The 14,556-nt window shown below is 43.2% G+C and overlaps 1 protein-coding gene across 2 annotated transcripts in view; it reads right to left on the reverse strand.

Moving 5' to 3' along the window:
* The window catches only part of ptpn12 (protein tyrosine phosphatase non-receptor type 12), a 60,253-nt gene that overhangs the window by 17,745 nt on the left and 27,952 nt on the right, over positions 1 to 14,556 (reverse strand). For both annotated transcript variants that reach the window (XM_081364049.1, XM_081364048.1), the window contains exons 12-13: positions 13,276 to 13,361; positions 12,401 to 13,128 (exon numbers count right to left, since the gene is read on the reverse strand). In XM_081364049.1, coding sequence (XP_081220175.1) covers positions 12,401 to 13,128; positions 13,276 to 13,361 — 814 coding nt within the window. The remainder of the gene's footprint in view (positions 1 to 12,400; positions 13,129 to 13,275; positions 13,362 to 14,556) is intronic.

Here is a 14,556-nt window from a genome sequence, read left to right on the forward strand (position 1 = left end):
GGTTAAAAATGAACAAATTAAATTTAATATAATTTGGTTTTCATTATAATAACAATTATGACAAGTATAAATATAATACAAATGTAATATAGTGCACATATTTAGCAAAATACTACTCTCTAGCTATTTTTTTCAAGTCAACTAACGTGTTGGTCATTAAATGGCTTTCCTGAGGTAAATGTAACGTTCTGTGACACAATTGTTCACCTGCAGTTTTATTGACCTCTTTCAGGTGGTTGAAAAACACTGTTTGATCGATATTATTTATGAGGCATATATACCTTTCGGTAAGTTGTACTGTATCTTTAAATAAGAGGTAACAGATGATCAGTTTACTTGAACTGAGGCGCTACAGCGATCTGTCACGTCACATTCACTAGCGCCAAAACCGTATTTATTGTCTGAATTTCGTAATAAAATGGACAGAACCTGAGAGGTGAGAATTTTTTTCATATCAAAAGTAACCTGCTCTGTCTAGTCTGTCGGCGTCAATGTCCTCTTTGCTCCGTGATTTTTCTGTGTGTGAGAAAATGGATGTGTGGCGAGAGAGCGTGTGAAAAGTGTAAATTGAGTGATTCTCACGCTGAATGCGTAGAGTTGGCAGCCCTGCTTTTAGAAGGGGGATAAATCGACGGCAGCGTTCCTCCTTCCGCCATGCTTCTTCTCCATGAGAGGACTGTTTACATTAGACTACAGTCCCTGACAAAAGTCTTGTCGCTTGTGTACAAATTGACCTGAAGTGCCGCTGAAATATATTTCTAATCAAGATTTTTTTTTTACAAGAAATGGCTCATTTTAATCCCAACATCTTTTGTAATAATGTTTCAGTGCAAAACGAAACTGTCAAAAAGTATTCTAATATTCACAGCTTGGTAAAGCCCATTGAGTCAATTTTTCCTTCACATCAACTGCAACTAGACCTCTGCAAACATGCCTAAGATTCACCCTGAGACTAAAGTTTTGATTATCAAGAGGCTGAAGACCAGATCCACTGCTGATGTGGCAGACACTTTCAATGTCAAGTCAAGTCAAGTATATTTGTATAGCGCTTTTCACAATACAGATTGTATCAAAGCAGCTTCACAGTATTAAATTAAAATAATACAACAAGGTTTGTTTCTAGTGGAATTTATTGATTGATAAAATTAAATGAAATATCCCCAAAATATCCCCAACTGAGCAAGCCAAAGGCAACAGTGGCAAGGAACCGAAAAACTCCATCAGGTGACCTAATGGAGAAAAAAAAAACCTTGGGAGAAACCAGGCTCAGTCGGGGGCCAGTTCTCCTCTGGCGTTTATGAACTAGAGGCCGGATTGTAGTTTGAACTGTAAGATTAAAAATATTATATGAATGCCTGGCCGAAAAGATGCGTCTTTAATCTAGTTTTAAACTGGGAGAGCGAGTCTGAGCAACGAACAGTATCAGGAAGGCTATTCCAGAGTTTTGGAGCTAAATGTGAAAATGCTCTCCCTCCTTTGGTGGATCTGGATATCCTAGGTATGACCAAAAGCCTCGAATTTAGTGATCTTAAAGAGCGCAATGGATTATAGGGCGATAGAAGATCCGTTAAATAGACTGGAGCTAAGCCGTTTAGGGCTTTATAAGTCAGTAGCAATACCTTGTAATTAATACGGAACTTTATAGGCAACCAATGTAGTGATGATCAAATTGGTGTTATATGATCATATTTTCTTGATCTAGTAAGAACTCTAGCGGCGGCATTTTGGACTAACTGTAGCTTGTTTATTGAGGATGCAGGACAACCGGCTAATAAAGCATTACAGTAATCTAGTCTCGAGGTCATGAATGCAAACTGATAGCATGTTACGTAGCTTAGCAATGTTTCTAAGGTGGAAAAAGGCTGTTCTTGTAACATATGAAATATGATTTTCAAAAGACAGGTTGCAGTCTAATATAACACCCAGGTCTTATACTGTAGAGGATAAAGTAACAGGACATCCTATGATGTTAAAGTTGTATTGTGAGAGGTTTTGTGGGCGGTTTTTTGAACCGATAAGTATTACCTCTGTCTTGTCTGGATTTTAATAAAAGAAAATTACGCGTCATCCAATCTTTTATATCTTTAACACACTCTGTCAATTTGGATAATTTAGCGTTTTCATCCGGCCGTGATGAAATATAGAAATATGGAAACTAATTCCATGTTTCCTTATAATATTTCCAAGTGGCAGCATATATATTGAGAATAACAGAGGGCCCAACACAGATCCCTGCGGCACTCCATAGTTTACTGAAGTTATGATCGATTTTTCTCCATTTAAATAGACAAAATGGTAGCAGTCAGATAAGTATGATCTGAACCAGCTTAATGCTTGTCCTTGAACACCAGCATAATTTTGTAGTCGATCTAAGAGTATTGTGTGATCTATAGTATCGAACGCAGCACTAAGATCAAGTAAAACTAGTATTGAGATACAGCCTTGGTCAGAAGCTAAAAGTAAATCATTTGTGATTTTAACGAGCGCAGTTTCAGTGCTATGATGCAGCCTGAATCCAGACTGAAACTTTTCATAGATGTCATTTTCTTGCAAGAAAGAGCCCAGTTGAGCGGACACCACTTTTTCTAATATTTTAGACATAAATGGAAGATTTGAAATGGGTCTATAATTTGCTAGGTTATTATGATCTAATTGTGGTTTCTTAATGAGTGGTTTTATAACTGCCAACATGACTTAAAGATAAAGATGAGTTAATAATATTGAGGAGAGGCTCTTCCACTATAGGTAACACTTCTTTCAGTAGTTTAGTTGGTATAAGATCTAATAAACATGTTGTTGTTTTAGATGAAGTGATACGTTTATTTAACTCTTTTTGTTCTATAGTTGTAAAGCACTGTAATTGTTCTTGCGGGGTGATAATTGAGGCTGAATTATAAGGCGCGATTGAAGATTGAACGTTTACAATTGTGGTTCTGATGTTTTCTATTTTCTCAGTGAAGAAGTTCATGAAATCATTACTACTAAACTGTAACGGGATATTTTGCTCAGGTGACGTCTGTTTATTTGTTAGTCTAGCCACGGTGTTAAATAAAAACCTAGGATTGTTTTGGTTGTTTTCTATTAGTTTGCGGAGGTGCTCAGCCCTGGCCTCTTTTAGGGCCTTTTTATAACGTGACATACTGTCTTTCCATGCGATTCTAAAGACCTCTAAATTAGTTTGTTTCCATTTACACTCGAAATTACGGGTTTCTCTCTTTAGAACATGCGTAGTATTGTTGTACCATGGTGCTTTAATTTTCTCTCTGACCTTTTTTAATTTAATGGGTGCAACAATATCCAGTGTTCCAGAGAGAATGGTGCTCATAGTGCTAGTTAGTTCTTCTAGTTCATCTGTTAGTTTGGGTTCAGGCAGCAGCTGAGACAGATCAGATAAGCAATTTGAGAAATTATCTATGGTGGATGGAAGGATTGTTCTGCCTGGTTGATAACGCGGCGCCGCATGACATATTACAGCAGTACATAATATGCAAGTTACCATGTAATGGTCAGTTACATCATCACTTTGTGGAATGATATCTATATCGGTTGGATCGGTTCCATATGATATAATTAAATCGAGTGTATGATTTAGACGATGAGTGGGACTAGTGACGTTTTGCTTGACCCCAAAGGAGTTTAATAAATCTGTAAACGCAGCCCCTAACGCATCATTTGAATTATCTACGTGTATGTTAAAATCTCCAACAATTAATGCTTTATCGACGTTGACCAATAGATTTGAGAGAAAATCTGCAAACTCTTTTAGGAAATCAGCGTAAGGCCCTGGCGGTCTATATACGGTAGCCAAAGCTAGAGATAATAGGGATTTTTTTCTTACATCTGAGAGCGTAACATTTAATACAAGTACTTCAAACGAATTAAATTTGTCACCTGTTTTCTGGGTAACATTAAGAATATCTCTATAGTAGTGCTGTAGCAGTGCGTCGATGACGTCGACGTCATATTTTTTGCGTCGACGCTTCTTTTTTTATTTTTTTTATTTTTTTTGCACCATTCCCGGAGGTACAGCTCGCCACACACACACCGCCCCCCGTGTTGTTCTGTCATGTTTTCTCCCTTTCTTTCCAAACCGTGACAAACGCCAGTCTCCTCTGCAGAATGCAATAAATCCGCTCAACCATTCACAGCGCACCATTCCACGCATTGTAAACAGTAACGGTGGCGCTTTGAATACACCCGGCATCCTAGTTTTCCTTATCTACTTTGTACTTTTTTATCAACAAACAAACAAAAAAAATAATATATTTGACGGCATTGATGAACCTGTGGTGGATTCTGCCGTAGGAACATGAGCCATCGAAATCTAATCATTTGACTGTACGTGAGGAGATTAAGAAGATGAGGCACGCGGGAGGAAGAGAAATGCTCACTGTTGCTTGTTCTCACACGACAGCGTCAAACTTCTGTCGAATGCTGACACGTTAACCCCAGGGGATCTTTTAAAAAACTTTCAATTCTTGTACTCAGTCAACGAAAACTGAGCAGGACCAAAGCCGTCAAAAAGTTCCGAAGGTATTTCTTAGCGATGGCTGATTGAATGTAGCCTATGTTTAGTCCAGTACGTGCCTATAAGATTAGATAATAAGAATGTTTATTTTTAAAGGAGTCATGACCTGCAATTTTCACTTTTCCACGAGAATCAATGTATGTTATGATTGCCTAACGATTATACACTGGCCGGGAAGCCGATATTTAAAAGTGAAGCGTTCGTTTACCCCAGGGTTCATAAACCAGCGCGCGTGCACGCGCACTCAAATACGAGATTTTGATTTCAGCCCCGACTTGACGTCATGACGGGGCAGGATATACCATATATGGACACCGCAGACCTGCCACAGGAAGTGCGCCCTGGCGCCCCTCCTCCCCTCATATTCAGTCGAGAAAGAAGCAGAAACGTAGTGCACACTGAGTTGCTCTGTTGTTGACTGCCAGAATCAACATGTAAATGTGTTTTCTCTCCCAAGAACGGACCAAGCTGTCAGGGACCAGTGGATTAAATTCATTTTTAATGACGCGGTTCCTACAACCCTTCCCACTGGCTTAACGTTATGTGTCTGTGCTAACTAAACATTTTACGCCGGAATCCTTCACAAATTTGAGGCAATATCAGGCGAAGTTGGCATCGAAGCTCGGGAAAAAGGGGCCATTTTCAACAATCAGACACTTGCCTGCAATTGAAACAGTAAGAATGTGTTTTTATTGCTCTACTCTGTGTAACAAACAGCAGCTAACTGCTAATGCGGCTATTGTATGCTAGCGGGAGTATTAGCTTCGAGGTAAACATGGGGAATGGCTGCTAACGTTACTTTGCAAACAACAAATGACTGAGATCATCATGAATTCGGCTATTGTATATTGATTGCCTAACAATCGTTTGTGTGTGTGTGCTCGCGTCTCATATGAGTATGTGCGTGGAGAGTTCATATACATGTATGTGTGACTACTTAGTATGTATGCAAGCGTGTTTCATATATGTGTGCGTGAATGAAGTTTGATTTAAGCCCTAAACGGCGCCTCATACTTCGGGTCGGGTTCATTCATAATTTGCGCCATGATGTCATTTTGTAATGATATGCTAAAGCGTTACCTGCGGTGTCAACCCCCTCCTTCCTGCCACCAATCAACGCGCCCCTCATTTGCATTATTAAAATGACTGTCCACGACAGCCAAAATATCGCATCAGATCTCGCGAGACAATAATGCCTTCAGAAATATGGGTCTGAGGAGCTCTGTGTTTATTTTTTTTCCACTTTTCTTTTTTAGAAGGGCCTGAAAGACTATAATACAGCAGTAGGTATCCAAGGTAATACTAGGTCATGACTCCTTTAAACCACAACCTTCTAAGTGCTGCTTTTACCGATAATATTTAACAATATCTTTTGAATTTCTCATCCAAACAACGTCAAACTTGACACTGCACTTACTCGTGCCCAGACAGCTGTAGAGTTTGAAATTCATCGGAGTAACGGTTCGACAGAGATATGCGAATAACAGACAGGATAATTAATTCCAATTAGTCATTAGATTAGTCGACTAATCGATAAAATAATCGCCCGACTAATCGTTTAATTAATAATCGTTTACCCCAGCCCTACTCTAAAGATTGTTGCAACACCGCCGCCACGACCAATCAGACGGGGCTCGTGCTTATAAGAGTATCCTGATGGAGTAGACTCATTTAGACCGAAATAATCATTTGGTTTAAGCCAGGTTTCAGTAAGGCAAAGTACATCGATGCTATTATCTGAGACTATTTCATTTACAATAACTGCCTTAGATGTGAGTGATCTAATGTTTAGAAGACCTAGCTTTAGAAATTGTTTTTGTTCACTAATAGCGAGATTTTCTGTTTTAATAACAATTAGATTTTTTCTAGATCCTGCAGTAGATTTATTATTTGATCTCACTAAACAAGGAATAGACACAGTTTCTAAGCAATGTTCTACACTAGTATTTATATCAATTAAGTTGGTGCAGCAGAGACTGTAATTTGGACTTTTGGTTACTAGTCAAACGGTATTTAACATCTTGGAGATGTTATCAGACAGAAGATCTGCTCCGATTCTACTTGGGTGTAAGCCATCAGCAAGGAAAAGCCTAGGACGCTACCAAAACAGATTCCAATTATTTACAAAGAGCAGTTTCTGCTCATTGCACCATGACATTAACCATTCATTTAGCGCAAATAATCTACTGAACTTTTCATGCCCTTGTCGGTACGTGGGAAGCGGTCCTGACACAATGATCGTTATTTCAGGCGATGTGCTGCGTACCGTATCAATCAGGCTCCTGAAGTCTTTCTTCAGAACCTCCGTCTGCCGCAGCCTGATGTCGTTCACTCCCGCGTGCAACACGACGGCTCTGACACGCTCGTCACCGTTCAAGATCTCGGGTACCCGCGCAGCGATATCGAAAACACGAGCACCAGGAAAGCAGTGACTACGCACCTTACCTTTACCTGAGGTAGCGTGGACGTACCGGACGATGGAATCGCCGATGATGACAGCATCGCGTTCCGTCTCGCGAAGAGGGGAGAAGCGGTTCTGGGTGGAGATCTCGAAAACCGGGAGGGGCGGAGAGATTCTTGCTCTGGTCCTGGCTCGCGTCTTCAGCTGCGGAACCACCCAGGCTTCGTGGTGGTGTGTCGGAGCCGGAGTGAATGAAACCATGGCTGATCTTGAACTGGGCGCTCGGGACCGATGCTGAGAAATGCACGGAGTAGACGAGGTCGGGGTCAGCGGATTACTAATGTTAGTCACTGATTTGAGTGCATTAGCGCGTGATGTTTCAAGAGCTAAACGCTGGTCTCTAATCGACGCATCTGCACGTGCTGATTCAAGAGCTAAACGCCGGTCTATCAGCTCGGCTTGTCTCTCTAAAAGGTCGCGGATCTGTTTCTCAACAGCTTCCAGCTCAGACTGCACCGCGTGCAGCTCAAATGTGTCCTCACCTGCACCAAAAGGTAGACTAGTTACATCTGATATATTCGCCATTTTAACCTGTTAACCGTTGCCAGAGCGCGGGCGCACTGAAGCGGTTTTTTTTATAAATAGTTCAAAGTTACTATCAGATTTAATGTTATACCTTGACAAACTATACATCATTAAAAAGATATAAGACTCAAGTTTCAGAATTTGACCACTATTGTATTCTGAGAAACTTATAGCGACAGTTATTTCTTAATTTGTGTCAGGAGTTATGAAATGAAAAAATGAGTCGATACCTTTGATATGAATTATGCGCGTCAGCCGCTTTCATTCATAAAAAAACTCCCGTGCCGTCGTCATGACAGCGATACACAAAACAACGTCCTTCCGGGCTTTTAGCTAAAAAATGTGCAGATTTGGAGAAATATTGATATATTCTCATAGGTTTACATCAGATTTCTATAGACAGGAATAATATTTATTGAATTTATACCCAAATGCGTCGATGTAATAATTATGAGCGTTTGTATTCTCTGTTAATGTGTTTTCAATTCATACCAATAGCCTGAGGGCGCCCTCGCCGCCCTGTGCACAGTATTAGAACATGAAGAAGTGCCATAATCATGTGACAATCCAGGAAGCCTCGAACACACACACAGCTAACAAGAGATCGCGCTGTAACTATGGCTGCAACATGGAGATACAGTCGTTTTGAAGACAATAAACATGTTTGCTATGATATTTGAGTTACCTGTGTTTTTCAATCCATGCCAGGTATTTCCATAATAATAGATTATATTTATAATGTAATGCTAATCTATATAGACTATCATTGTGCAGAACAGTATACAATAGTATATTTTCTGTCTGATTTTTTAATCTGAAGCCAAATTAGATCACAGAAAATTATTTAAAATACTCGATTTGCTTTATAAAGTAAGTTTATAAGCACAAACATGGTTTTAATCTCATAAATTGTCGTGTATTGATGGTGTGCTAAGCTAACATGCTAGCTAGCCCTAGGTGCACCTGCCACCTAGAAGTTATATTTTTATTATTTTTTGAATGCTTACTGAAATGTTTCTTTATTCAAGAAATGCATTAGATACAGTTTAGAATGTAAGGGTGAACTTTGAGAAAAGAAATTATTGACTGAAACCATATGAATAGCCTGTGAATAGCCAGTCGTTGGTAACTATAATGCAGACAAAAGAAATGCATATTTAGAGCCATAACCAGGCTGGAGAGGTGTGAATGTGTGCAGGGGGAGACTGAGACTGAATGGGGCTCGTTTGCACCACAAAACAATAAAGACAATATACTGCACAGATGGTAAGAAGATGACAATAAATATCAGTAGCATTTTAGCATCAAATCAAAATAAAGTCACATGACATGGTCTTGAAAAACATTTAACTAAATACAGAGTTTTGGACTTATTATCTTAAGATTTTAAAATGTTCAGACATGTGGCATTAGCTGTAGTGCATTTCTAGATTGCTCCAGGGCCAACTTCAATTTTATTTTCATGAGGATGTTTCATAAAAAATAATTTCTAATAACTTTACAAAACTTTGAAGCTATTTATAACAATTTTTGTCATTATGACAATAATTAATTCTACATTACAATAAACTGCCAGGTGTCAGCTTTCAAATGAGATCATACTTGTTCTTTTAGTACAGAGGGTTCATGAACTGTATCTGTTTCAGTTTGGGTATGTCATTTCTTGGAATTTTTCAAAAGTGGGGTTGCAGCTTAACAGGTTAACAGATGGACAGTAAGTTAGCAATGACGCGACCAGTGATGCTATCAATATTAATACTAATTTATGACTGAAGTCTTGGATATAATCCGTCTTTTTAGTGGTACGGGTGTAATGTAGACGCACGATAGGCGAGAAAATGTTCGTTTGTAAGTGAGTGTAAAGAAGACGCGCTCAGCCGTGACCCACAGGTGAAAACTGGTGTTGGGTCACAAATCGGCTTGAGACGCGTCTGCTCAACAGTCCGCGTTGTAACTATGAGGTTTGAGCAGCAGTGCTTCTCAGTGAGGAAAAGTAGAAAATGTTCTTGTAAGTGAGTTTAAAGAGAAAAAAAAAAATCACGGATTATAAATCAAATCAATAGAGCTCCAAACACAAACAACGCGTTCAGACGCGACGCATGCGTCTCAGCGTCAAGTACAGAGGATAAAAAAAACATTTGAAGACACTGGAGACGTTTTTGACAAGCCCAGGTCAGGCAGACCCCGCAAGACAACTGCTCGAGAGGACCGTTTGTTGGCTCGAAAATCCAAGGCCAGCCCATTTTCCACTGCAGCAGAGCTCCACAAGACCTGGTCACCTGAAGTCCCTGTGTCAACCAGAACAGTTTGTCGGATTCTGTCTCGAAATGGCCTCCATGGTCAAATCAGTGCCCAGAAGCCAGCACTAAACAAAAGACAATTGAAAAACCGTGTGGCATTTTCCAAGGCCCACAGCCTGCTAAAAGGATGGACGCTGGAAAAGTGGCAGAAGGTGGATTTTTCAGATGAATCTTCTGTTAAATTACACCACAGTCGCCGCAAAAATTACAGGAGATCTACTGGAGCCCGCATGGATCCGAGATTCACCCAGAAAACAGTGAAGTTTGGTGGCGGAAAAATCATAGTCTGGGGTTACATCCAGTATGGGGGTGTGCGAGAGATCTGAAGGGTGGAAGGCAACATCAATAGTCTAAAATACCAAGAAATCTTAGCTATCTCTTATATTCCCAACCATAAAAGAGGCCAAATTCTGCAGCAGGATTGTGCTCCATCGCATACTTCCATCTCCACATCAAAGTTCCTCAAGGCGAAGAAGATCAAGATGCTCCAGGATTGGCCAGCCCAGTCACCAGACATGAACATCATTGAGCATATGTGGGGTAGGATGAAAGAGGAAGCATGGAAGACTAAACCAAAGAATATTGATGAACTCTGGGAGGCATGCAAGACTGCTTTCTTTGCTATACCTGAATGACTTCATCAATAAATTGTATAAAAACCGCATGGATGCAGTCCTTCAAGCTCATGGAAGTCATACAAGATATTAAATTTGGATCTCACAGCACCACTACTTAATTTGCTGACATTTTTGTATTTGCAGTAAATTTGTTCAATTTCTGTATAGGCGACAAAACTTTTGTCTTGCCAAAATTTGACCTTTCTGTCTTGATTAAATGATAAATCTTTTTTCAGTGAAACTAATTTATTTCAGTGCATTAAATATCATTTGGGAGGGTTTTAGCTTTTCATATGAGCTATTTCTAACACCAATTGATTAATTAAAAGTCAGGTTAATAGCAGGTGTTTCTACAAAATAGATAAGCGACAAGACTTTTGTCAGGGACTGTAGAGTGCGCACACAGTGCTTCTACATATGGGGATCGTTTACATCAGAGTGCGCACGTGTTTCGCGCAGCATATACGCAGTGTTTGTTTAAGCGGTTGATGGAAAATAAGATAATGCGCGTTCTATAAATATAAATTCTGCTCTATTATTTTTCCACGGTATTTTGAAGTGCCCGCGATAAAAATATCGTGCTTATTCATTACCGCGATTTATCGCATTACCGAATACCCGCACATGTCTAGTGTGAGGAGACGAGGGATCATACCTGAGGCGGTGTGTGTGTGGAGACGAGGGATCATACCTGAGGCGGTGTGTGTGAGGAGACGAGGGATCATACCTGACGAGGTGTGTGTGAGGAGACGAGGGATCATACCTGACGCAGTGTGTGTGAGGAGACAAGGGATCATACCTGAGGCGGTGTGTGTGTGGAGACGAGGGATCATATCTGAGGTGTTGTGTGTGTGAGGAGACGAGGGATCATACCTGAGGCGGTGTGTGTGTGGAGACGAGGGATCATACCTGAGGCGGTGTGTGTGTGGAGACGAGGGATCATACCTGACGCGGTCTGTGTGTGGAGACGAGGGATCATACCTGTGGCGGTGTGTGTGTGGAGACGAGGGATCATACCTGAGGTGTTGTGTGTGTGAGGAGACGAGGGATCATACCTGAGGCGGTGTGTGTGTGGAGACGAGGGATCATACCTGACGCGGTGTGTGTGTGGAGACGAAGGATCATACCTGACGCGGTGTGTGTGAGGAGACGAGGGATCATACCTGAGGCGGTGTGTGTGTGGAGACGAGGGATCATACCTGACGAGGTGTGTGTGAGGAGACGAGGGATCATACCTGACGCGGTGTGTGTGAGGAGACAAGGGATCATACCTGAGGCGGTGTGTGTGTGGAGACGAGGGATCATACCTGAGGCGTTGTGTGTGTGAGGAGACAAGGGATCATACCTGAGGCGGTGTGTGTGTGAGGAGACGAGGGATCATACCTGAGGCGTTGTGTGTGTGAGGAGACGAGGGATCATACCTGAGGCGGTGTGTGTGTGGAGACGAGGGATCATACCTGAGGCGGTGTGTGTGTGAGGAGACGAGGGATCATACCTGAGGCGGTGTGTGTGTGGAGACAAGGGATCATACCTGAGGCGGTGTGTGTGTGAGGAAACGAGGGATCATACCTGAGGCGTTGTGTGTGTGAGGAGATGAGGGATCATACCTGAGGCGGTGTGTGTGTGGAGACGAGGGATCATACCTGAGGCGGTGTGTGTGTGAGGAGACGAGGGATCATACCTGAGGCGGTGTGTGTGTGGAGACGAGGGATCATACCTGAGGCGGTGTGTGTGTGGAGACGAGGGATCATACCTGAGGCGGTGTGTGTGAGGAGACGAGGGATCATACCTGAGGCGGTGTGTGTGTGGAGACGAGGGATCATACCTGAGGCGGTGTGTGTGGGGAGACGAGGGATCATACCTGAGGCGGTGTGTGTGAGTAGACGAGGGATCATACCTGAGGCGGTGTGTGTGAGTAGACGAGGGATCATACCTGAGGCGGTGTGTGTGAGTAGACGAGGGATCATACCTGAGGCGGTGTGTGTGAGGAGACTCTGGCCAGCGATGGACATCGTTGTGACCCTGCGTGGGACTCGATCGCTCTGCTGCACCACTGGTAACGCTGAGATCCCAGAGAGAGTGTCGTCAAGGGAGTCGGAGTGCAGTGGGTTGGTGAAGCTCAGCGCAGCTCTGGCGGGAACAGCAGGACTGGGCGATCGCTCGGCTCTGGCGGGACTGGAATGGGCCGGACTCCTCTCGCTCCTCAGAGGCAGGTGATTGGGACTGGACCGGGCTGGATCCCTCTCGCCCCTCAGAGGCAGGTGATCGGGACTAGACCGGGCCGGACTCCTCTCGCCCCTCAGAGGCAGGTGATTGGGCCGTGGCGGGTCGCTCTCCTCACACTGGGAGCTGCTGCTGGTGTCGGAGCGCTTGAAGGCGTGCGACCGCTGAAGAACACTGTTCCCCTCAAAGCTGATCGGGCCCTCCTGCAGCGGGACCTTCTTGATCTCGATGCTCAGCTTGCGCTCGGGACGCCGGTCCTCGGGGGGGGATGCTGGCCTGCTGCTGTAGTTCTCGTTGAGGTCGGGCTTCTGCTCCAGTACGTGCAGGATGGGTTTGGGATGGTAGCGGTCATTGTCCTGCCGCGCATGTGTGACCGTGGGGAAGGCGGAGGGCGGAGACGGCGTGAGGATGGGCGGCACCGGGTGCGGCTCCGGAGGCTGCAGAATCTCCTCCTTCACGTCACCCTCCGGATTACTGAGAGGAAAACATGAGCTTTATCTCTGATCACATGGGTTACATCAAACATGTTCTCAAAATAATTCAAATTAATCAAAAACACACATTGTTTGAAACAAGTATCTTCAGTTTCAGATGGTCTGAAGTTCATGGGTCGATTCTTACCTGCGGATACGGGGTGGTTTGGGAGGTGGCGAATCCCATCGTTCCTCGTCTGAATTCTGACCGAGTTTTTCTGGGCTGCCCTCTTCCTGTGGTCGGAGAGAGAGTGTGAATGTATGTGTGAAAAGGAGTAAGTGGGGATTGCTTAGGTAGCTAGCTTGAAGCCAATGGAACTGTTAGTAAGAACAGGTCCAGTCTAGTCAACTCAGGTATGGAAGTCTTTAATACACATCCAAGCCGGTATTGTATGCATCTGAATGTATGTGTGTGTGTGGTTTATGGTCATTTACGCACACGCAGGAAAAACAAAGAAAGGAGAAAAAACTAAAATAAAGCCTGATAGGGTCCTAATCGGCTTGATCGAGTGGGTGGAGCTAGAGGTTAACAGGGAAATTAACAGGCTAAGAGGGGTGTGGCACTTGCTTTGAGGGTGCAGCTTAGGGACACAACAACTTCTCAACAGCCACCCCCAAATCTGTATGGCAAATTTGACAAATCAGGGGGGATCAGATGAGGCGGGCAACGGGCCTTGTAGATGTCCTGTCCTTGACTTGGACATCAGCAACCCTACAATGGCCATCCTTGCTGGGATGAAGGGAGATAACTTTACCCACTGACCATTGGGATCTGGGAAGTTGAGGATCTAGAATCAGAACAACAGTGTTAGGTTGCAGGTTAGGATGGTCTGTGTGCCACTTCTGTCTGGACTGAAGAGAGGGAAGGTCATTTCTGAGGAAATAGGCCCAAAAATGATCAGAAAGGATCTGACTGTGACGCCATTGACGGCGACTGTGCAGCTCAGTCTGGATGTGTTACCAGAGGAAGGGAAGCATCATGCCACCCCATCAGCAGCAAGTTAGGGATCACAGGGTCAGGATCAGCAATGTCAAATGACACATAGCCTATGGGAAGGAATTGTTGTTTTTTGGGAGAAACGCAGGACCTCGCCATGAGGAAGGACACATTCCCTTGCTGCTGATCATCTTCTGCGCGCATGTAGGCAACCCCACCAAAGGACTTCTCTGATGCATCACAGAAGATGTGAAGGTCTTGAGTGGCTAAGGAGGTGTCTACTGACTGAGGTGTGAGGCAGTGAGGCAAAGTGATGGTGGAGAGGTTAGGGAGTTAATTTTCTCATGAAAGCCAGGCTTCTAAGAGATCACGAAGGAGATTTGGGTCATCCCATTCTCATGCCTTTCCCCATAAGTGCTGGACGTATTGGCTAGCAAGAACTCTGTAAATATGGTGCATAGTTGGAGTGGTAGGTTCAATGGCTATGTGCCT

This window comes from Scardinius erythrophthalmus (assembly GCF_964197995.2).
Source record: "Scardinius erythrophthalmus genome assembly, chromosome: 4".
Classification (NCBI taxonomy): domain Eukaryota; kingdom Metazoa; phylum Chordata; class Actinopteri; order Cypriniformes; family Leuciscidae; genus Scardinius; species Scardinius erythrophthalmus.